Source organism: Myxocyprinus asiaticus, chromosome 39 (genome assembly GCF_019703515.2).
Source record: "Myxocyprinus asiaticus isolate MX2 ecotype Aquarium Trade chromosome 39, UBuf_Myxa_2, whole genome shotgun sequence".
In the NCBI taxonomy this organism is placed as follows: domain Eukaryota; kingdom Metazoa; phylum Chordata; class Actinopteri; order Cypriniformes; family Catostomidae; genus Myxocyprinus; species Myxocyprinus asiaticus.
In genome coordinates this window covers 11,885,280-11,909,702 of record NC_059382.1, presented here as the reverse complement: position 1 = coordinate 11,909,702, position 24,423 = coordinate 11,885,280, and the positions used below count along the sequence as shown (strand labels likewise).

The 24,423-nt window shown below is 42.2% G+C and overlaps 1 protein-coding gene and 1 pseudogene across 1 annotated transcript; both read left to right on the top strand.

Annotated features, from left to right (window-relative positions):
- Window positions 1-3,774: 3,774 nt before the first annotated feature.
- Window positions 3,775-4,720, top strand: LOC127429658 (olfactory receptor 1-like; annotated as a pseudogene).
- Window positions 4,721-21,272: 16,552 nt separating this feature from the next.
- or71at1 (odorant receptor, family 71, subfamily AT, member 1) lies at window positions 21,273-22,205 on the top strand. The gene has a single exon (XM_051678771.1). The coding sequence runs from the start codon at window positions 21,273-21,275 to the stop codon at window positions 22,203-22,205; it is 933 nt and encodes a 310-aa protein (XP_051534731.1).
- Window positions 22,206-24,423: the final 2,218 nt, after the last annotated feature.

Genomic DNA, 24,423 nt, shown 5'->3' with positions numbered 1-24,423 from the left:
AAGATAAAGATAATAACATGGTCTGATATTGCTACAGTAAATTCCCAACAGAACAATAAACATAACAATGTGCTTCTGTTATTTGTATTAATGAACTTATGAAATTACAATATACAGATTTAGTTAAAATAGATGCCCTTCCAAAGTCTGTGACAAACATGCTCTCAAACCTCTTTTTCCATATTATTTTCTTTTCTTTTCTTTTTTAAAAATGATCTATTACTGCATGAACAGAGGAAGATATTTAAAGAATTGTTATTTTGGATAAGGCATAATCAAAATTGCATTATATCTGTAGAAATGAAAAACACATTTGGAGTGAATGCCAAAATCTTTCATGTTCTGGAAACTGTATGACTGTGTCACTTCTAATGCCATATAAAATGCCTGTATTTGTTCTATTAATGAAACAATATCTTTTCTCCATCTTTGGTGACTACCCCAGGTCATTTGGGGCCTCACTGACCCCAATATTTTTATTCAAGGAAAATGCTATTCTGCATGTCTCAACATAGAGCTGTAACTTTTAGGGCTGTCAGTTTAACTCGTTATTTTGGTGTGAATAATTATATTAAAAATAATGCATTGAAATTTTTACACAATTTATCATGACCATGAACTATATAGTATCCATATCATCACAGCAATTCAAGCTTCATGTTCCACTCTTATTCAGCAGGGGGCAGTCAGCAGAACTACAGCTGTATAGGCAACGCGTAGCTGTACAGACAACAAACCACACCCAGGCTTTCTTGACACTATCTACAGCATAAGAAAAGAACACATTCTTGCCTTTAAACACAGTTGGACAGAGCCCAGTTCTGAAGCAGGGATTTCGATACATCTTTTTGTAAGTTTCAAACTAGTTTTAACTTGACACAGTGACTTAAAAACACTGTGTTTTTGACACGACACAGTCAAAATAAGATGCTCCTAAAGCGTGCGTCTGACACATGTACAGTATACACTGACACAGTTCAGTTCAGTCCCTTAGTCTGGTAGACCGTTGGGGCACCACACAAAACCGAACAACCAGCTTCCTCCATTCCTCTTGATTCTCTGTCTTTCTCAGGGAGTCGCTCAATGTCAAGCCTGTCCACTCTTGAATGTTGTCTTCCCACCTCTTTCTCTGCCTGCCTCTCTTTCTTTTCCCTTGTACAGTGCCTTGCAGGATTGTCTTGGAAAGTCCTGATGATCTAGAGACATGCCCGTACCACTGCAGTTTGCGTTTTTTCACAGTGGTCAGGAGGTCCTCATGAGGTCCAATGGCTTGTCTGATCATTTGCCGTATCTCTTCATTGGTGACATGATCTTTGTACGAGACGCCAAGGATCTTTCGGAAGCATCTCATCTCTGTGGCCTTAATCCTTTTCTCTAAGTAAGCTGTTATGGTCCATGATTCACAGGCATAGAGGAATATGGAGATCACTAGTGAGTGCATCAGTCTGATCTTTGAGCTGAGTGATCAGACTGATGCACTCACTAGTGATCTCCATATTCCTCTATGCCTGTGAATCATGGACACGCCACCAGAAAAGCCCTTATCATAAACGGAGTGTCTATTTGCACACCGGTGTAAATACAGTAGCATCTACCACACAGGGCAACTATTTGCACCCCAAATGGGGGGGAACTAGGAAATATACGACAAACCTAACAATAGCTGTCACTGCAGTGGCGTGGGGTGTAAAGACGGTGTAAATGTGTACTGTTGTCCTAGTGACTGCGGTTCGAATCTGCATTTTGTCCCACTCGTTTTCCCATCCGATTTCCTGTTTCCACTCATGATATTGCCTTTAATACTACTTAAAATAAAAGATAAAAATGAATATAACTGTTGATTTCATCGCAGTGATTTGGTCACGGTGAATGTCGAGCAGTGTAGAGAAGGGTTTGATCCGGAGGCGGGGTCTGTCGATTGCACCCATTCCGTTCCTCTTACTCCTGCGGCTCGGTATTGCTTGTGTGTAGATTGCATCAAACCAAGGTTATTTTTTCTAAGGTTTAGGGGTAGGGGTTAATGTAGTGTGTCTGTGGGACTCTAAATAAACACAATAAACACACTGCAGAGATGCCCATACTGTATGTTAGTATTTAAATATGGGTGCAAATAGTATCTGAAACTATTTGCAGCAGGGTGCAATTAGTATCTACCATTATTTGCACCAGGGTTGGGGTGCAAATAATATCTGCCACTATTTGCACCTGGGGTGTAAATAGCATATACCATTATTTGCACCAGGGTGCAAATAACATCTGCCTATAATAAATCTCTCTCGCACAGACTGACCAATTCTATTGCATAATGGATTGCTGTGGACATATTGCATGCGTCATTGTTGCCTTTTAAAGACACTTTTGTATTGTCTTATCAACGCTTTACTCGTCTGCCACAATAATGTAATGCATTTTGATGATCTAAATTATGATATTTATAATGTACTATATATTATATGAATAAAAATTTAAATATAACTGTTTATAATTATTTAACCATTATATATCGAATTATTGTTATCTGAGGGCCTTTCTCAGCAAATATATATATGTGCTATTAACTGTGATGAATTTTATTAATTAATCAGCCTATAATGTAATTAATTAAATGTTTTAATTGATTGACAGCCCTAGTAACTATACTTTGTATGAAACCATATTTAAAAATAATTTTATTGATTTATCACACATTTGCACATATACAGTGAAAAACTCTTTTTTCACATATCCCAGCCAAGCTGGGATCAGAGTGCAGGGTCAACTATGATATGGTGCCCCTGGAGCAGATAGGGTCAAGGGCTTTGCTCAAGGGCCTAACAGTGGCATTTTGGTGGTGCTGGGGCTTGAACCCCTGACCTTCTGAGCAATAACCCAGAGCCTTAACCACTGAGCCACCACTGCTATATTTGCAATATATAGATGTGACGATGAAACAAATCTGTTTGATGTCATTTTAGTTAAAGGTGCATTCATCAAGTTTATGTTCATGTTGTCTTGGACTTAACTGACACCTCAGGGCATGGATGTAGTAGCATCATTCAAACACAATAGTTTTTAGTTACTGATGCCATTGTAGAAATTCTCTAGCCACAGTAAGTAATGATTAATTTGATCTATGAGTAAAAGTGTCCAATAACAGGGCAGTTCCTAAAATTAAGCTAGCAGTATTCAGCTGTTCATGTGATCCTGACATGGCATCCCCCATGAGGAGACCCTCTCCATGTAGAATAAAACAGCTTTTATAAGGTTACTGATATGACTTTAGTCTTCATCTTATGTAAGTGGTCATAATTTTAGAAAAATGTTTCAAAATTGCAATTAATTTCTTGATAAATACAACCTTTTTAATGAGGAACAAAATTACTGAGTGCACCTTTAACTCTTAACAACTGCATCACCGTGGCGGTTACAAAGTTCCACATTTCACTTCTGCCTCCTGCAATTGGCATACTGACCCTACCATGCATCTTTTTTCAGATTTTTGATCTTTAAGGGTTTTAATGTGGATAACGTCAGTAAGATCTGACATCATCCACATTAATATATAGATTAGTAAGTCTGTCTATATAAGACATCAACTTGCTTTCATGCATCTAGCATTACCTTGCTGATGACAACATCAAGACAAAGGCACTCTTTTAATGCATGAGGTGAGTGACAAATCAAGCATACTTAATTATTTATTTTTCAACTATAGATGGGAAATTTGGGGTAATATGGAATCGATTCAATATCAAAGTACTTGTCATCTCCAATTTCCCACATTCCAGAGTCGTAATGGTGAACTTTTCCATCATAGTCAGTTTTGAGCTGACCATTGATCCATTTTGCATTTCTCCAGGAGCCAAATATCCCATAATTTTTGTTGGCATCTTCATGTACTTATTTTGCGTTTTTAGTAATCTGACACTGCTGCTCCTCATTATGTTGCAGCAAAGTCTCCACAAGCCAATGTATTTCATTATGTTCAACCTTCCACTGAATGATCTTGTTGGAATCACCTCCATGCTTCCCAAGGTTCTCTCTGACATTGTGACTGAAACTAGTGATACCTACTATCCCCTCTGTGTGCTCCAGGCTACCTTGCTTCACATGTATGGGAGAGGTGTTTTGTTCATACTGGCTGCCATGGCTTTTGATCGTTATATTGCCATTTGTATGCCTCCGCGATATAATGCCCTCATGACACCAAAGTTTGTGATGATAACTGTGGCTCTTGTTTGGGGCCTTGATCTTGTTTTTCATAGTTGTGTTTTTCATGTTTTCCTTGCAGGGAAAGCACCCCAGGTGCAGAACTAACATTATGAATGTGTTTTATGATAACCCCTCTCTCCTTAAACTGACTTATACCAGTAATACCACAGTCAATAACATTGTAGGTTTGTTCAACACTGCAGTAATGCAGGTTATAAGTTTTTCTATTCAAGTATTTTCCTATGTGAAGATTTTGATCACATGCTTGGTCACAAGAAGATCTGAAGCAAAGAGCAAGGCCATCAACACCTGTCTTGCTCAACTGGCCATTTTCATCATGTACGAGAATGTCACAACTTTCACCATTCTGTCCTACAGGTTCAAAAACATAAACATTGATCTGCAAAAGATAATGGTGATGCAAATTTTTCTAGTGCCTCCACTTCTGAATCCAATAGTTTATGGATTAAACAGCCATGAAGTATGTAATAATCTCCTAAAAATCTTATGCAGGAAAGTCTATGTGTAACATAATTTTTTTTGTCACTATTTGTGCCGAGATGTCCTGAAAAGCCATTTAAATATTAGTGCTTTTAGTACAGAATGATAAAAGTGCAGCAGAATGAAACAAAAACATCTTGGTTACTGATGTAACCTCCATTCTAGAGGGAATGAGACGTGGTGTCGATGTGGTGACACTAGGGGTTCGCTCTTGAGAGACCCAATCACCTCTGATTTATTCAGAAAAGGCCAATGAGAATTGGTGAGTGGAATTTTCATGCCACTCTCCACCCCGGACATATGGGTATAAAAGGAGATGGCGTGCACCACTCATTCAGATTTGTGCTGAGGAGCCGAGAGAGAGTCCCGGCCATGTCAGTGGTCGGTTCAGTGCTGTGGCAGGAGGGACACAACGTCTCATTCCCTCCATCAGGGAATGGAGGTTACATCAGTAACCGAGACGTTCTCTATCTGTCACTCACTCGACGTTGCGTCGATGTAGTGACACTAGGGTTCCCTATACTAAACGCCACAGGCGCTGAACTGTGTCACGGGGTACAGCGGAGCAGACATGGGCAAGCTGCTGTGTGCCTCGCAGCGAGCGTTCAACCACATCGTGACCTTCCAGCTTGTCAGGTAAGGCACCTCCCTGGTCCTGTTAAGGGTGGGAGGAGAGCACTTACCAGAGGAGGCTACAGGCGGTGGCCTTTCCTGATTTCTGTATTAAATAATTTCCTGCTGAGCACCTGATAGAATAGTGCTGGGGAAGTGCTCTTCCCTCTCCTGGAGGGAGATCACTACAGAGACCACATCCTACCTGAAGGAGGTTAACATGTGGAGAATACATCACATGGACTTACCGACCAGGAAGTTCGCATATGGAATGAAACCCCTGGGGAGGACCCTATCTATGAAGAGGGTACACAGCCACAGTGGCTGAGGCAGAGCAAAGCTCTGCCGAGGGAAAGACACAGTGTTCACCGACAGGGAAACCGAACAGTGGAAATACATCATACGGGATTACCGAGGGGGGAATCACCACATATGGAACATTGAGCCCAAGTACACGGGCTCATCTGAAAAGGGCCAAACCATGAGTACCAGGCCTGGTGGCATTACTCCTCTGCCGAGTTCGTCACTGGACAGTGCTTAAGAAGTCGAGAGGGTGTCCAGTTTTCACCAGTTACGGGGAACTGTTATGGACAAGACACATTATCACCTCGAGAGGGGAAAGGCACTAATGCAAGTGATACACCCAACCGGCTGCCCGACCTTTACCTGTTGATACCTAGTAACACTCGGGCCGAAACTGGTTCTATGTGGAGGTAGAACCTGGCAAAGTTATTGAGTGTAGCCCAACCCGCTGCTCTGCTTATGTCTGTTAGAGAGGCGCCATTCGCCAGTGCCCAGGAGGATGCAATACGTCTGGTGGAGTGCGCCCAAACTCCCAAATGGCACGGCAGTTCTTGCGATTGGCAAGCCAAAGATATGGCATCCAAAATCTAATGGGCCTGCCTCTGTTTGGAGACAGCTTTCCCCTTCTGCTGTCCTCCAAAACAGACAAAGAGCTGCTCCGAGCGTCTAAAGCTTTCTGTGCGGTCCAGATAGATGCGCAGGGTGCGAACTGGATACAACAACTATAAGGTTGGGTCTTCCTCCTCTGAAGGGAGCGCTTGCAGGTTCACCACCTGATCCCGAAATGGAGTGGTGGGAATTTTGGGCATGTAACCGGGCCGGGGTCTCAAGATCACATGAGAGTGTCCCGGCCCGAACTCCAGGCATTCGCTGGTGACATAGAGCGCCTGCAGTTCCCCAACCCTCTTGATAGAGGTGAGCGCTACCAGGAGAGCCATATTCAGCGACAGACTGCTGAGCTCGGCCTCCTCCAGGGGCTCAAATGGGGCTCTCTGTAAGGCCGACAGGACCACAGAGAGATCCCTAGAGGGAATCATGTGCGGTCTAGGAGGATTCAATCTCCTTGTGCCCCTGAGGATCCTGATGATCAGGTCATGCTGCCGTGAGGGTCTCCCAGCCAGTGTATCGTGATATGCTGCTATGGCAGCCACGTACACTTTCAGGGTGGAGGGAGACAGCCGTCTCTCCAGCCCCTCCTGTAAGAAGGACAACACAGACCCGACCACGCACCTCTGTGGATCTTCCCCATGGGAAGAACACCAGTTCACGAAAAGACGCCACTTCAGGGCGTACAGCTGCCTCATGGAGGGGGCTCTGGCCTGGGTGATCGTGTCTATCACCGTTGGCGAAAGGCCTGCTAGGTCTTCCGTGTCCCGTACAGGAGCCAGACATGGAGGTTCCAGAGGTCTGGCCACGGGTGCCGGATCGTGCCCTGCCCCTGAGTGAAAAGGTCCCACCTCAGCGGATTATGCCAGGGAAGGGCTACTGCCAGGAGCTACTGCCAGGAGCATCAGGTCTGAGAACCAAGTCTGGCTGGGCCAGTACGGCACAACCATCAGGACTTGCTCCCCATCCTCCCTGACTTTGCACAATGTCTGTACTTGCGCAGACACTGAGGCCAGCTGTGTGCCAAGGCATCTGTGCCGAGGGAAGCCTCGGACAGGGAGTACCAAAGGGGGCAGTGAGAGGACTCTCGGTAGGCGAACAGATCCATCTGCACCTCCCCGAATCTCTCCCAAATCATCTGGACTACGTGGGGGTGGAGTCTCGACTCTCTGCGGAGCGTTACCTGTCATGAGAGCGCATCTGCTGCACGATTGAGGATAACCGGGTCGTGAGTGGCTCGCAGAGACTTCAACGTCTGCTGACTCCAAAGGAGGAGGCGGCAGGTGAGTTTTGACATGCAACGTGAGTGTACGCCACCCTGGCGGTTTATGTATGCCACCATCGCTGTGTTGTCCATTCGTAACAACACATGCTTGCCCTGAATTAATGGCTGAAGCCTCTGCGGGGCCTGAAAACGACACGCATCGAGACCTGCTCTAAGGGAACCCCTGCCCATAGAATTGCCAGGTCTGACCAAGGGCTGAAGGTGTGGTGGCGGCACCCTGGTGTGATTGTCACATGCTGGGTGGCACACCTTGGGACTCAAGCCTGTAGCCAGTGCTAGAGCGGTCTCATATGCATCAAACTGAGGGGAAGTACCACCGCAGAGGATACCATATGCCCCAGGAGCCTCTGAAATTGTTTCAGTGGCACTGCTGTCCTCTGTGCCGTCATGGTGACCGAGTCCAACTCCATGCCGAGAAAAGATATGCTTTGCGCAGGGGAGAGCTTGCTCTTTTCCCGGTTGACCTGAAGCCCCAGTTGGTCGAGGTGCTGAAGCACAAGGTCCTGTGTGCACACAAAAGATCTTGTGGGCTAGGATCAGCCGGTTGTCGAGATAATTGAGGATGCGAATGCCCTTCTCCCTTAGCGGGGCCAGGGCAGCCTCTGCGACTTTGGTAAAGACGTGAGGGGATAGGGACAGACCGAAGGAGAGGACCTTGTACTGGTACGCTCGCCCCTCGAGGAAGGTTCGACACATAGTACGTGTCCTTCAGGTCAACGGCCTTGAACCAATCTTGATGTCGCACTGATGCCAGGATGCGCTTCTGCATTAGCATCTTGAATGGAAGCCTGTATAAGGCCCCGTTCAAGGTACGCAGATCCAGAATTGAAACCCCCTTTTTTGGGCACAATAAAATAAGGGCTGTAGAAGCCCTTGTTGCTTCTTGGCTAGAGGGACGGACTCTATCGCTCCCTTCGCCAGAAGGGTAGCGACCTCCAACCGAAGGACCGAGGCATCCTTGCGTTGCACCGAGATGAAGAGGATGCCACTGAACCTGGGCAGGTGTCTGGCGAACTGGATCGCGTAGCCAAGACAGATCGTCCTGATAAGCCATCGCAATGGGCTGGAGAGCGCTAACCAGGCTCCCAGCCTCTGGGCTATTGGCACCAGAGGAACGACCAGTTTTATCATGCCCGGGATGGGTGGTTTGTGGAGAAGCAGAGCTGATGCCCCACTGGGAAGACCGTCCGGGGGTGCTGTGCCGAGTTGGGTGCCGGGGCCCGTGCTCGCCTCGTGCTGGCCCAGGGGTGGGAGTGTAGCCCATGCGCTCAAATTTTCATCTGGTTATGATCATTCAGACTTTACTAATTCAAGTTCCTGGGTTATGCCACTTCAATCTGAACCTACAGTTCTTTGTTTGTGTTTCATTGGGTCCATTTAGATTTTTGGACACAAGACTCTTGAAGTGACTGTTTATTTGTCTTTTTTTATTATTTATTTATTTTACAAATTCATGCCATTTAATGTGATAAACCTGAATTCTGTTAGTACAAGCAACCAATATGTTGTATGTATTAGCATTTATTTTTCAGCATGCCATAAGCCAAATTTAAAAAGGCATCCAGCAAACAGATGCTGTCATGGCTCCAGTGAGTTTGCCGGTTTATTCTGTGTGTTTTGTTATTTTCACTCCCTCATGTCTCGCAGGCAAAGCCAGAATGCATGATCAGTGTTTCAATGGGAACATTGATTGTTCCCAGGGAAATGCTGATCATGCCACTGATTAGTGTGCTAGCAACACCTTTTCCCCTCTAATTCACTCCCTACTTAAACCCTTTGTGTTCTCAGAGTCTTTGCTAGATTATTGTTTATGTGAAGTAACTTACTCTCTCTGCCTAGTTGGTCCTGTCTCGTGAAGTTGTTTGGTTGCCTGTCTCTGCCCACATGTCGGGCGTGTGCCTTCCAGCTTGCTGTATGCTTGTTCTCTGTACTCACGGATTGCCAGTGGAGGATTCCTCATCTCTGCCCATGTGTAGGGAATGGGATTACTTCCAAATCGGCTGGGCGTTATTCTCTGCACCTCACTACGCTTCAAATATTTCCTACGGATCTGCTCCTGATTTCAACAACACATACACTTGTCTACGATCACACTCTTTTCTATCTGCCCATTGTGCGATTTACAGCACACATTAGTGAAAGACTCCAGCCCTCGGCAGATGCTCCACATATTTTCTTTTATGAAAGTTTTATATGAAGTCTGCTAGTCACAATAAATTGAAATGTGAATTTTAACTGATAAATAAAGATCCTTAAGTTATTATATGCAGATGTGGTGTCTTTAACAAGTTCCAGAGACAAGGCAAATAAACTGATAACTTCCAATTTAAAAACAAAGACTTAAGGCAAACATAATCTGCTAAATAATATTTGGTGGCAACCTCCAAGTTAGTATAGGATTCTTCAGAATATTACAAATTACATACTGATACGATGAATGCCAAATTAATCCATTTATCTTAAAACTGAGATAATTACTCAATACTGGCATGTGTATTTTAAAAAGATTATTTTTCTAGAGCATTTTATGGATAAATCTGTGCACAAGATGATCCATTAATATTTTGGAGAGAGGAAGTTTTGAATTTTAATTAGCTAAAAGTTTGTTTTAGCTGATTTACACCAACTTTTAGGAATATATAATACAGATAGGTCTCAAAGCTCACAGACAAGCCCCCAATCCAGCTATTCATAGTCACTTCTTCAATCACAGATTGATCGTTTCTTTAGCACAGGATTGGGTTTCTCTAATAAAACAACAGGGCATCACATGCTTACTTGACCACAAACATAATTTACCTGATTCAGCAGAGCTTTTGTGCTGGAGATGCCCAAGGCTTGAAATAGTTACACTGTTGCCTCATGTTCTTTCTCGGCTCAATTCTCTGCTATATCTCACTATGTTGTCTCTGCTCCATACTCTCTAACCGGGTCACTGCATTGGCACTTGGCAACTCTATTGCATTAATGACATTAATGCGGAGAAAGATGAAAGTATCGCGGTGAAAGAGAAAATAGTTTGGGGCAGAAAAAATTTTTTTGGTAGCTAACGCGGAGCTAGTTGTAGCACATGTGGTTTAAATGTTTCCACACATGCTGGTTAGATGAAACTTCATGGGTTTAGGCCTACTTGTTGCCATAACAACAACATGTAGAGAAAAAATTGCGGCAAATTCAAAAAACTTTGGAAGATATCACCAAAAGTTCATTTTTACGTAGCAAAAGTAAAATTCACACAAAATTTATTTTTAATTCTGTTTTTAGTGTTTATTTAAAACAAGGCAAACTTAGTATCATTTTAATCTCCAATCTGTTAGCTAGTATCTTACATAGTCTTTTCATTTTTAGCAAGCCAACAAAAGTGACAAGCCAGGTGTAAATCCCAGCTGCGCTGACGGGGCACGATGTAACACTGCGTTAAAACATGCCCCAATTAGAACAAACAATATGAAATTCCATGCAGTCAAATTTGTAAGTCTCCCTTATGTGTGCATGCCCTGTGTGTGTGTGTGTGTGTGTGTGTGTGTGTGTGTGATCAATCCATGCATTATTTCGGCCAGTGCTGGGGCTCTGTTATGTATTTATTGTCAAGTGTCAAAATTATTGATATATTATATATGACAAAGTTAATAAATTACTTATACTGACATAATATTTTAGTTTATCTTTTATTTAATTTAATTAGATCAGATACAGTTGTTAGAGGGGGATTTTAAGCAGTCATAATTGTCATGTTACAACTTTTTTTTTCCAGGTAGATGGCGAAAAAAAAAAGTATACGCTGTATTCATGAAACAAGTCCACATACTCTATTTGTACCAGAAATATGTAAAATGAATGTGAAAAAATAAAAATACTTTGAACCCCAAGTGCATTTACACATACTTAAGAAAACCAAACAGTGTTAGTTTGTGCCCCGCTCTCTCCTATATCAAAGAAGAATTATACTTTACCATCATTATGAGTTGAAAATGAGGATCCACTCTGCCAGTGTCAGTCAGTCACTGTTCCTTCAGAAAACAGTGCGTTGCTGTAAGGATGAGGTAGGCTGAGTGGGATCCATTTGCAGATATTTATTAGAGGGGTTGCTCAAACAATTCAAGCAGTATTCTTTAAACGTAGTCAGGTCACAGGGTAGGGTCAAAACACAGATAAATCGGTCCTCAGGCAACAAATCCAAAAACAGTAATCCAGAGACTTAAATCCAGCAAATGTAAGCAATGGTCATAACAATATACAAAACAATGCTTGGTAAGGCAGATAACTGGCAATACTTCGCAAGGTGATACTGTGGGCGTATGGGTTATATACACTGAGAATGTCCAAACAGGAACTGATGTGGCAGGAACAGGAAGTGACAAGAGTTCAATATTCAGGTGAGGGCTCCCTTTGGTGAATGGGAGCCTGTTCAGATGTTACAGAACCCCCCCCCCTTTAAAAACACCTCTAGTTGTTCCACTCCTGGGGCGACCTCTTGATCTGGGGGCCGGGCGATCCAGATGGGCTTGATGAAAGTCTCTGAGGAGTGATGGATCCAAGATGTCTTTGGCTGGTATCCACGATCTCTCCTCTGGGCCGTATCCCTCCCAGTCCACAAGGTAATGAAGTTGACCACCCCTCCTGCGAGAATCAAGAATCTCCCGAACTGGGTAGGCAGGAGCTCCATCGATTTCAAGCGGCGGAGGAGGTCCCTCGTCAGTAGCCTCAGGACTCGGTGATTCATGGACTGGTTTCAGGAGGGACACATGGAAAGAAGGAGAGATGCGGTAAGTGTCAGGCAATTCTAAACGGTATGTGACAGGATTAACTTGACGTAAGATCTTGAAGGGACCTATATACCTGGGACTTAGCTTTTTGCAGGGGAGTTTCAGGCGTAGGTCCCGAGTAGAAAGCCACACCATTTGACCTGGTTGATACTCAGGATGAGGGCATTGGTGTCGGTCAGTTTGGATCTTTTGAGACCAAATGGCTCGTTGAAGACGGACATGAGCACTGTTCCAGTCTAACTCGCTTTTTCTAATCCAATCGTCCACGGCAGGCACTTCGGAAGGCTCCCCAGACCAAGGGAATAGGGGAGGTTGATATCCCAGGACACATTGGAAGGGGGTCAAACCTGTAGAAGGGTGTGTGAGGGAGTTTTGTGCATACTCTGCCCATGGAAGGAAGATGCTCTACTTCTCCTGTTCCTTACTACAGTACGACCTTAGATATCTACCAATTTCCTGATTGAGACGTTCCACTTGTCCATTAGCCTGTGGATGTTATCCAGAGGTGAGACTGACGTTGATGTTGAGTAGTTGGCAGAAGGCTCTCCATACTCTTGAAGTGAACTGCGGTCCTTGATCAGTGACTATGTCATCAGGTAATCCATAGATTCGTAACACTTGATTGAACAGTACTTGAGTAGTTTCCATGGCAGTGGGTAGACCCTTCAAAGGTATATGACGGCATGATTTTGAGAAGCGATCAATGGTGACCATGATGGTGGTGGATCCTTGAGAGTTAGGCAGATCAGTGACGAAATCAATGGACAAGTGAGACCAGGGTCATTGTGGAATGGGTAGTGGTTCTAGTAGTCCTGCAGGTAGTTGACGAGGTGTGCGGGATTGTGCACAGTTCTGACAGGCACTTAAATAGTTATTGATGTCAGTGGATAGTGTTGGCCACCAGAAAGAGTTCCTGACTAAAGTAATAATATGGTTAATTCCAGGATGTCCAGAGGAGAGTGATGCGTGAACCCATTGAATAATTCTGTTGTGTAGTCTGGAAGGAACGTACACTTTGCCAGTGGGACATTCGGGAGGAGAATGTTCCTCTTGTTGAACGTGTTGAATCTCCTCCATGATATCCCACCGGATGGGTGCGATGATGATGGAGGAAGTTAGAATCCTCTCCGGACTAATATGTGTCTCAACAGATTCATAGATACGTGACAGAGCATCAGCTTTACTATTCTTACTTCCTGGACAATATGGGACTGTGAAATCGTACTGAGCGAAGAAGAATGCCCATCTGGCTTGGCGAGGATTTAATTTCTTGGCTTCCTTGATGTATTCCAGATTTTTTTGATCGATGATGACTTGAAATGGATGAAGTGCGCCTTCTAACCAGTGTCTCCACTCCTCTAGAGCGGCCTTGATAGATAGTAACTCTTTGTTACCGATGTCGTAATTGCGCTCTGCTGATGTTAATTTCCAGGAGAAGAATGCACAGGGGTGTAGTTTGCCTGGGTTTCCATGATGTTGGGAAAAGACAGCACCAATTCCAGTATCAGAGGCGTCGACTTCTACGATGAAGGGAAGTTGAGGGTTGGGATGCTTGAGAATGGGGGCAGAGGTAAAACTGGACTTGAGTCTATTGAGGGTGGTTGATGCTGCCTCTGTCCATGCCAACTTCTTAGGTTTACCTTTAAGAAGAGAGGTGATGGGTGCAGCAATGGTACTGTAATTACGGATGAATCTGCGGTAGAAATTAGCGAAGCCTAGAAATCGTTGTAATTCCTTTACCGTGGTGGGTGTGGGCCAGTCAATGACATCTTTTACCTTGGTGAAATCCATCTCCACTCCAGAGTGGCTAATATTATACCCCAAGAATGTGGTGGAAAGGACATGAAATTCACACTTCTTGGCTTTGACGAAAAGATTGTACAGGAGAAGACGTGACAAGACATTCCTTACTTGGTCAATATTCTCCTCCATAGACCGGGAATAGATCAGAATGTCGTCTATGTAGACTATCACATATTGATTCAGGAGGTCTTTGAAGACCTCATTGACGAAAGATTGGAAGACGGAAGGTGAGTTGGATAGTCCGTACGGCATTACCAAGTATTCGTAGTGCCCCCTGGTGGTGAGAAAGGTGGTCTTCCATTCATCACCCTCTCGTATTCTGGTGAGGTTGTAAGCAGATCTGAGGTCCAATTTTGTGAAGTACCTGGCCTCTCGTAATTGTTCTAGGGAAGAAGGAATAAGTGGGAGTGGATGGCGGTTCTTGACAGTAATTGCGTTGAGTGCATGATAGTCAATACAAGGTCTTAAGCTGCCAGCTTTCTTGCCAACAATGAAGAATCCAGAAGCAGCTGGAGAAGTAGAGGGTCTAATAAATCCATAAGATAGGGCCTCGTCAATGTACTCCTCCATGGCCTTGGTCTCTGGGATGGACAATGGGTAAACACAGCTTTTGGGTGGAGAAGTGTTTGGAAGAAGTTCTATAGGATCGATGAGGAGGTAACTGGGTGGCTCTCTCCTTACTAAAAACCTCGGCCAAGTCAGCATACTCATTGGGGACATTGTTTGGCAATGAAGGGAGGTTCTCAGTGAGATGAGTTGTGCAGACTGTAAACTTGGGTGGCAGATCCAGACAGTGGAGATGACAGTGAGGAGACCAATGGATTAAATCCTTGTTCTTCCATGAAAACTGGGGTTCGTGAGTGGATAACCAGGGATATCCGAGAATCACTGGGTTTCTTGGTGAAGAAATGACGTACAGAGTGATTTGTTCAATGTGAAGCAGACCGACTTGGAGTTTTATAGGAAGAGTTTGATGAGTGATATGACCTTTACCGATGGGACCATCATCGACAGCAGTTACTGTAATATGTGGTTCACACTTGGTCGTGGGGATGTTCAATTGCTTCACCAAGTCCTGATGTATAACATTGGCAGCAGCTCCAGAGTCTATTAACGCTGAAAAATTATATTCTTGGTTAGCTATGGACAAAATGATGGATAGTGACAAGCCTTGACTGATTGTTAGAGGATTAAAGATGTGATTCACTCAATAACGTTGTGTAGAGGTGGTAGTAGGTCTGATGGGGCAGTTGGAACAGCGATGACCTGGTTCACCACAGTAGAAACAGAGGTTATGGAGTAATTGTCTTCTACGTTCGTCTTGAGACACACAAGTTTGTTCTATTTGCATTGTCTCCGTAGGTTGGTGCTGACTTGGTACCTGAACTGAGGTTGTAGTTACATGACATGGCAAGGAGGTATTGAAACATGGTTGTGATCGTAAGAGATTGTCTAATCTGATAGCGAGGGTAATGTATTGAGAGAAGTCGAGGGAGTTATCTCTGCACACTAATTCTGCCTAAAGTTTGGCTGACAGACTAGAACGAAAGATGTGTTTCAACGCAATGTCATTAAATCTGCTCTGTGCTGCAAGAGTGCGAAACTGTATGGCATGGTCGGAAGCAGATTTATTGTCTTGGTGTAACTGAGTAAGCTGAGTTGCTGCATCCAAAACATCACAAATCAACTTAGAAAAATGACTGTAAGATTGTTGAATAAGTGTATCATGATTCAAAACAGCTGTAGCCCACTCTAATGCCTTCCCAGTTAGTAAAATCATGATAAACGAGCATTTCAACTTATCCTGGATAAATACATCAGGTTGGTTTGAGAAGTAAATTGAGCATTGTTGTAGGAAACCAGTACAGTTATCAGGAGAGCCGTCAAACTTATCGGGAAGAGCAAATCTTACCTGATCATGGCGTGGTGTAGGAAGAGACCGAATATATTGTGTTAGCTGGTCATTGGCGGTTTGAAGTGTTAGCAGTTGGTGTTGAAATCCCTTGAGTACCTCATTCTGACACCCAATGGTTGAAAGGAGTTGAGAGACATCCGCTGGATCCGAGCCGGGCGGAGTATTCTGTAAGGATGAGGTAGGCTGAGTGGGATCCTATTGCGGATATTTATTAAAGGGGTTGCTCAAACAATTCAAACAGTATTCTTTAAACGTAGTCAGGTCACAGGCTTGGGTCAAAACACAGATAAATAGGTCCTCAGGCAACAAATCCAAAAACAGTAATCCAGAGACGTAAATCCAGCAAACGTAAGCAATGGTCATAACAATAGACAAAACAATGGCAGAGAAACAATGCTTAGTAAGGCAGACAACTGGCAATAATTCACAAGGTGATACTGTGGGCATATGGCTTATACACATGGAGAATGTCCAAACAGGAACTGATGTGGCAGGAACAGGAAGTGACATGAGTTAAATATTCAGGTGAGTCTCCCTCTGGTGGATGGGAGCCTGTTCAGACGTTACAGCTGCGCACTCTGGCGTGTTTAGAATTTTCCAACATAACAATTTTTATTATTTATAATTTTACGTTGTCACAAATGTTAAAAAAAATAGTTTTATGTTTCTAGTATTGTAATTTTGATGAAACACCAGGGGACCCCATCTGCCACTTTAGGGGGGTGTGTGCTACTCTCAAAAATAGTACAGAGCATGTGGCGCAGCTGTAAATACCTATAAAACTGAGATCTGGGAATCCCAAAATGATGACCCAGATTCTCAAAAGATCTCAACACTCCACTCTCATCAGGTCGCTGAGTGTAACAACCCCTCTCACAATCCACTCTGACCAACAGAAAGGGGACTTATTGATACATAATTTTGGGTTCAGCCATATGCTTGAGGCAACATTTAAATAAACGTCCAAATTAAATACTCTGGCCACTCTTGTCCAAATCATGTGCAAATGTGAAATAACGGGGTGTGACTTAACTTCTCCGGTTAGTTTAATAGAAAGACTTTGCAATGGTGAAATAGGGGCAAGGACTTCCTGTTCAATAGAAAATCATGGAGGGGCTCTTTCAGGTGGAAACGTCCAATGAGCCAAATGTCTGAGACCGAACGTGTAATAATAAAACAAAATCTTGGGTAAGCCTAACCCACCTTTGTCAATCGGCCTATGTAATTTGTTGGAATGTAGTCTGGGACGTTTACCATTCCAAATGAAGGAATTCGCTATGCTATCAAACTGGTTAAAATAAGAGAGGGGGACATCTACAGGGAGAGACTGTAGCAAGTAGTTGAATTTTGGAATACAATTCATTTTAATAACATTAATCTTCCCAATCATCGATAAAGGTAATGAAGCCCATCTGTCCACATTGCTCGAAAACCTTTTTATTAAAGGGTCAAAATTAACTCTAACTAAATCAGACAAATTTGCTGGGAATAAAATACCCAAATACTTAATGCCCTGTTTGGGCCACTGAAAGGCGCCTGGCTGGAAAGCCGTTACTGGGCAGTATGCTGTCAGAGCCAAAGCTTCGGATTTAGACCAACTGACTTTGTATCCTGAGAACTTGGAAAAGGAATGAATAATTCTGTGGAGGGCAGGCATAGATCTAGTGGGGTCGGAGACGAATAATAAAATATCATCTGCGTAAAGCAGAAGCTTATGCGCCATACCTCCCGCCTCCACCTCTGGAAAATCATCCTCCTTTCTTATCGCAGCTGCTAATGGTTCCAGGGCAAGACAATAATGGGGAAAGAGGGCAACCCTGCCGAGTGCTCCTATCCAGAGTAAAATAATCTGTAATTAGTCCATTTGTTTGTATCGCTGCAACAGGGTGTCTATAAAGTAACTTAATCCAACCAATGAATGTACTCCCGAACCCATACATTTCTAAAATCTTAAAAAGATAATCCCATTCTACCATATCAAACACCTTTTCGGCGTCAAGTGAAATGGCAGCGACCGGAGACTGATCATTCGCTACTGACCACATGATATTAATGAAACGCCTGATGTTATCAGAAGAGCTGTGGCCCCGAATAAACCCCACCTGATCTACACTATATTGCCAAAAGTATTCACTCACCTGCCTTTAGACGCATATGAACTTAAGTGACATCCCATTCTTAATCCATAGGGTTTAATATGATGTCGGCCCACCCTTTGCAGCTATAACAGCTTCAACTATTATGGGAAGGCTTTCCACAAGGTTTAGGAGTGTGTTTATGGGAATGTTTGACCATTCTTCCAGAAGCGCATTTGTGAGGTCAGACACTGATGTTGGACGAGAAGGCCTGGCTCACAGTCTTCGCTCAAATTTATCCCAAAGGTGCTCTATCGGGTTGAGGTCAGGACTCTGTGCAGGCCAGTCAAGTTCTTCCACACCAAACTCGCTCATCCATGTCTTTATGGACCTTGCTTTGTGCACTGGTGTGCAGTCATGTTGGAACAGGAAGGGGCCATCCCCAAACTGTTCCCACAAAGTTGGGAGCATGGAATTGTCCAAAATCTCTTGGTATGCTGAAGCATTCAGAGTTCCTTTCACTGGAACTAAGGGGCCAAGCCCAGCTCCTGAAAAACAACCCCACACCATAATCCCTCCTCCACCAAACTTCACAGTTGGCACAATGCAGTCAGACAAGTACCGTTCTCCTGTTAACCGCCAAACCCAGACTCGTCCATCAGATTGCCAGATGGAGAAGCGTGATTCGTCACTCCAGAGAACACGTCTCCACTGCTCTAGAGTCCACTGCATCAGACGCTTTGCATTGCACTTGGTGATGTATGGCTTGGATGCAGCTGCTCGGCCATGGAAACCCATTCCATGAAGCTCTCTACGCACTGTTCTTGAGCTAATCTGAAGGCCACATGAACTTTGGAGGTCTGTAGCGATTGACTCTGCAGAAAGTTGGCGACCTCTGCGCACTATGCGCCTCAGCATCCGCTGACCCTGCTCTGTCATTTTACGTGGCCTACCACTTCGTGGCTGAGTTGCTGTCATTCCCAATCGCTTCCACTTTGTTATAATACCACTGACAGTTGACTGTGGAATATTTAGTAGCGAGGAAATTTCACGACTGGACTTGTTGCACAGGTGGCATCCTATCACAGTACCACGCTGGAATTCACTGAGCTCCTGAGAGCGGCCCATTCTTTCACAAATGTTTGTAGAAGCAGTCTGCATGCCTAGGTGCTTCATTTTATACACCTGTGGCCATGGAAGTGATTGGAACACCTGAATTAAATTATTTGGATGGGTGAGCGAATACTTTTGGCAATATAGTGTATATGTATAAGAGATGTCATAACCTTTACACATTACACGCACACGGATCTTTGTCCTTTTTAAGAATCAGACTGATCCAGGCTTGTGTCATGGTTGGAGGAAGCTTTCCGTTCTTTAATGATTCTGTATAAACTTCTAACAAAAGTGGAGCCAGTTCTGTAGCATAAGATCTAAAAAATTCAGCAGCAAAAACATCTGGCCCCGGAGCTTTGCCTGTAGGTAAGGCCTTAATTACCTCGTCAAGTTCCTCCAAGGTTATCTCAGAATCAAGACAATTTCTTTGCTCAGTTGTCAGTTTAGGAAGTTTTAATGGTTCCACAAAGTTTCTAAAATATTCATCAATATACGAATACGTAGAACTATAAAGATCAATATAAAAGTAGTAGTATCAATTAGAATTACAGCCTTAAAGCAAATTACAAAGACAAATATGGATGGATTGGATGAGAAATAATATCAAGGAGGAAAATAAGGATGGAGTGAAAGGAAATATATTAGAGATCAATAACATATAAGATTAAGATCCTAAAATTTGACAAAGATGGGAACTGCTTAAAGAAGTAATTATATAATATTAAATGATGACAGTTCTTTCTGTTTGACGGAAATGTAATAAGCAATGATACTGCCCTACCAAGGCAAAACGCAAAAGTGAGTTCTGACTGAAACAGGTCTCTTATGATTTGTCCAGTGACAGACGAGTTTGTCTCATATGCTGAAATTAACCATTGTGTGAAAATGCAGTAACAACAAAATCCACATCACAATAATTCAAGACATTTTTCTCCGTTTCAATGTTAGTTAATGAGTATGGCCTTTGTAGGATAGCAAAGGGTATTGATATTTTTTTTACCAGTGAAACTATGTGTAAAGTAATTTAGGGAACACAGGAATTTGGATGGATGGATGGAAAGTAATGCCATGTAAGCACCAAAGGTTATTTTCATGGCAAAAAAAGAGTAGTTTAAAAAGCAATGACAAACAATAAACAAAAAACTATCACAGCACTGTAAAAAGATGTATAAGAGATGTAAGACGCATGGAGACAGAATCTCTCATCGACACCGAATTAACAACAGGGAAAACAGAAGCACACATCCCGCAACAGTGCGGTGCGGGACAAGTTTTGATTTCTGAGTGCAGGTGCGGGCGGGATGATGTGTATGCAGAAACGGGAGAAAGAAATGACCTGCAAAATTTAAATCTATTTAAAAAATAAAATAGATTTATTTCATGTATTTAAGGTACAGAGTGTTAGTGGGTCTGAAAAATCCATCCTGCATAGACCTCTACTTTATAATTCATGTTCAGTATTTCACAAACACCTGCAGCGTGATTTTGGTGAGCTGATGTGGAGGGAGATATTTGATAAGAGGGAGCCTGTGATACATTAACAGCAGCCACATGGTCACAGCACACCGAGGCAGCACCAGGCTTCTTTATGGGCATTAAAAACCTATACATTACACAAAAATATCTCTTATTACCGTTCTCGCTCGTGTAACTGACTCTGGTTTACAGTTGCCGCTTTTTGAGTGTGTCCTTGCTTTCGGCCAATGACAAAAATAGAAAAACACTACACATTTCTGGTGCTTTTTTTTGTGATTGGTTGGGCAGGCCCCGTACATGACCTCATCTGGATTCATTGGACTATCACGTAATCCATGACTTTCTGAATGATCCAGTTTTTTTTTTTATTTTTTTTTTTTTTAGCATAAATCTACATAAGATGACATGCTCAGCCACACAGTACACACAGAGCTGGAGTGTCTAGGTGTTCAACGGAAAAAAATTAGGATACATAATTATTGATTAAATATTATTGTTAAGTGAATTGCAAAGGTAAGTATAGAGTAAGTAAATTGAGCATTTCTTTTTAGCATTACCATTTATATAAAATGCTGGTGAAAATATTCATTATTGTTCTTATTTGTTTTCCATTAAGTTTTTTAATGGCTGGAAACCTTTCGTATCATGCTTTCACATTCAACCTTCAAATAGCAGAATTTGATGTCCATCCCAGTGCTATATATCCTGTCTTCTTCACTGGAGCTCTGATCTACATGTTCTCTGTATTCTGTAATGGAACAATTATGGCATTGATAATCACCCAGAGAAGCCTTCACAAGCCGATGTTCTACATAATGTTCAGTCTGCCTCTGACTGATTTAATGGGAATCACTTGTGCTCTACCAAGGGTGCTTGTGGACATTGTGACACAAACAAACAATGTGTATTACCCTACATGTGTTCTTCAAGGCTTTTTGCTACATATGTATGGAGGTGCAATACTTTTTCTACTGGCAGCCATGTCTGTAGACCGATATATAGCAATATGCTACCCGCTCAGATATAATTCTATCATGACTCCTAGGAGATTATGTGGCATCTTAGCGTCGGCATGGGGCCTTGACATCACTTTGATACTTGTGTTATTTTCCCTCCAAGCCAGAATGGAGAAATGTAAGTCTTTTATTGTCAACGTATATTGTGATAACCCATCTTTGCTTTTGATTTCATGTGGAGGGGATTTCACTGTGAACAATATGTATGGTCTAACTATGACAGCATTTATGCAGATAATCAGTGTCTCTATCCAGCTGTTCTCTTATACACACATTCTTATCATGTGTATAAAGCATACACATTCAAAAAGTAAGGCTTTAAATACATGTATGGCTCAAATTGTTACATTTTTTCTCTTTGAAATAGTGGGAACAATTGCTATTCTGTCATATAGATTCCCCAGTGTCTCTCCCAATGTACAGAAGGTTTGTGGTATGATGATTTTCACAGTCCTTCCAGTTATCAATCCAATAATATATGGAATGAAAACTAAAGATATTAGAATAGCATTCTTTTTGGTTTTGAGAAAACACAAGTAGGTCCAGGTAAGAATATATCTGTTGGCAAAGACAAAACATGTACTAATTGAAAAAAAGAAGTAATATTTATATTGCATGTATAAATGAGAAGATTTCTTTCAAAATAAGTGATTTTTAGTATCTTCAGATAATATAATTTTTTTTTTATATTAGCATTTGGTGTATATTTATTTGTAACATTGTTATGAGGGTATTAAAAACATAGTACAGTAAATATAAATACAGTAAAAATAAATGATGTATTATTTGTAAACATGTATACTTGTTACTTTAGGCTTTTGTGTGTGTCTGTGTGTGTGGACGGGTTTGGGTGGTTTATGAGGACATTTCTAGTGTCCCCATAATTCAAATCATTTAAAAAAACATATTAAACGACGTTTTATTTGAAAATTTAAAAATGCAGAACATTTTTTGTGATGGTTAGGTTTAGGGGTAGGGTTTGCAGATAGAATCTATCAGATAGAGTCCTCATAAGAATAGCCGCATCAACACGTGTGTGTGTGTGTGTGTGTGTGTGTGTGTAAAAATTAAAGAAATAGCAAGCTGTTCATTGGATAAATATGTTGCACTTGCACAACAGTTGCTGCAAAAACACTGGATTTGGGGTTTTGTATATTATCAATGAAAGAAATCTAGAATGGTTCTGATTTCAGCTCTAGTTGAAAAACACCTGTAAATATTTCTATGGATATATTTATTTAAAAATATATATATCTCTGTATAGCCACATACAGTAGCATACCTTAAAGTATTGGCAACAAAACAAACAAACAAACAAACAAACAAACAAACAAAAACAAAAAAGCAAACAATTAAATTCAGTTCATTGAACACAAACCAATTGCAAGGCATGTTGCCACAATATGTGGGGCATGTTGTCACAATGGAACCTGCCATTAAACAGCTTATTATAGGCTTTTCAGCAAAAAGTAAACAGTGAATTAAATATGAAACGCTAAACTGCAAAAATATAAAAGGAAACATACAAACCATGGTTTTGGCCACCAAATATTAAGTAATAACTAGAAAATTAAAAAGTTGCAACTTGCCCCAATTAAAATGTGACAATTTATGAAAATTAAAAATATCCTTGTCCTGAAAACACAGTTCATAGTGTTTTTTTGCTACCTTTTATATTTTTATTTTTTATCTTTTTAAAATTTACCTTCACTATATAGTTGATCCATTTTGTTGACAGCTAGAGCAAAAATATACATTGAGGCAATGTTACTGTACTGTAGCAGTGGGACAAGACTCCAAAGTGATATTCTCACAAGCCACTTCTATTGACTGAAAAAGATTTTCCCATTTATATAGATTTCTGTCATATATTGGCAACTGTAATGTTGCACTACAGCTTTAAGAAAGGACTCCCACAATCCTTGTCGTTCTGACGCTGAGCATGCAGTAATGCGTGTATGATACTAAGAGGAGCGATATATAACCACGATATATAGCACAGATCTGATCAGAGACAAATGTTCTTACTTGACATTCATGTCTCATCTCCTCTTCCTCTTCCAAAAAAATCTTACTTGCACTCTTATAAAATGGGATAAGGGTTTAGGATGCTTTCCTAAACTAATGGATTTTCTTGTTCAAGCAAGTAAAAAATGACTGTAATATGCTGCATGTTAGTCACACTATGCAGCGCTATGCGATAAGCCATATGCGCAAAGTCAATGGGCATAGCCTTGAAGTTCTGATATTTTCATGCAAATATGCGCTAAGTCTAAGGGGTCTTTCACACTGGCAGTTTAGTCTGAAACAGAGCATGGTTCGCATAAAAAGTTGGTAATGTGAAAGCTATCATGCAGACTGGGAAGCGCACTGCGGTACCGAACCCGAGACTACCTGTAGGAGGTGGTCTGAGTTCGGTTGCACTGGGACTGTGGCGCGGTTCGCATGAATAAGAAAGCAACCTGTACTCTGGTCCGCACTTGTTCAGGAAGTAAAATGACTTGCGCATGCATTTTTGCCGATTTAAGCACGATGACATCATCAGTTGCACATAAACAAACACACACACGTGCATCATGAGTGGCAGGGAAACGTTGTGGGACACAGAAAAGGTGAGGTGCCTTTTATATATGTGAGTGAGTGAGCATGCAACCAGCTGTGTCCTCAAAAATGTTTGAGGTTGTGATGACGCAAGTTGATGACGTAAAAGCACCGGGGTTCGACAGAATCATACATGAGTCTAAAACAAGATCAATGC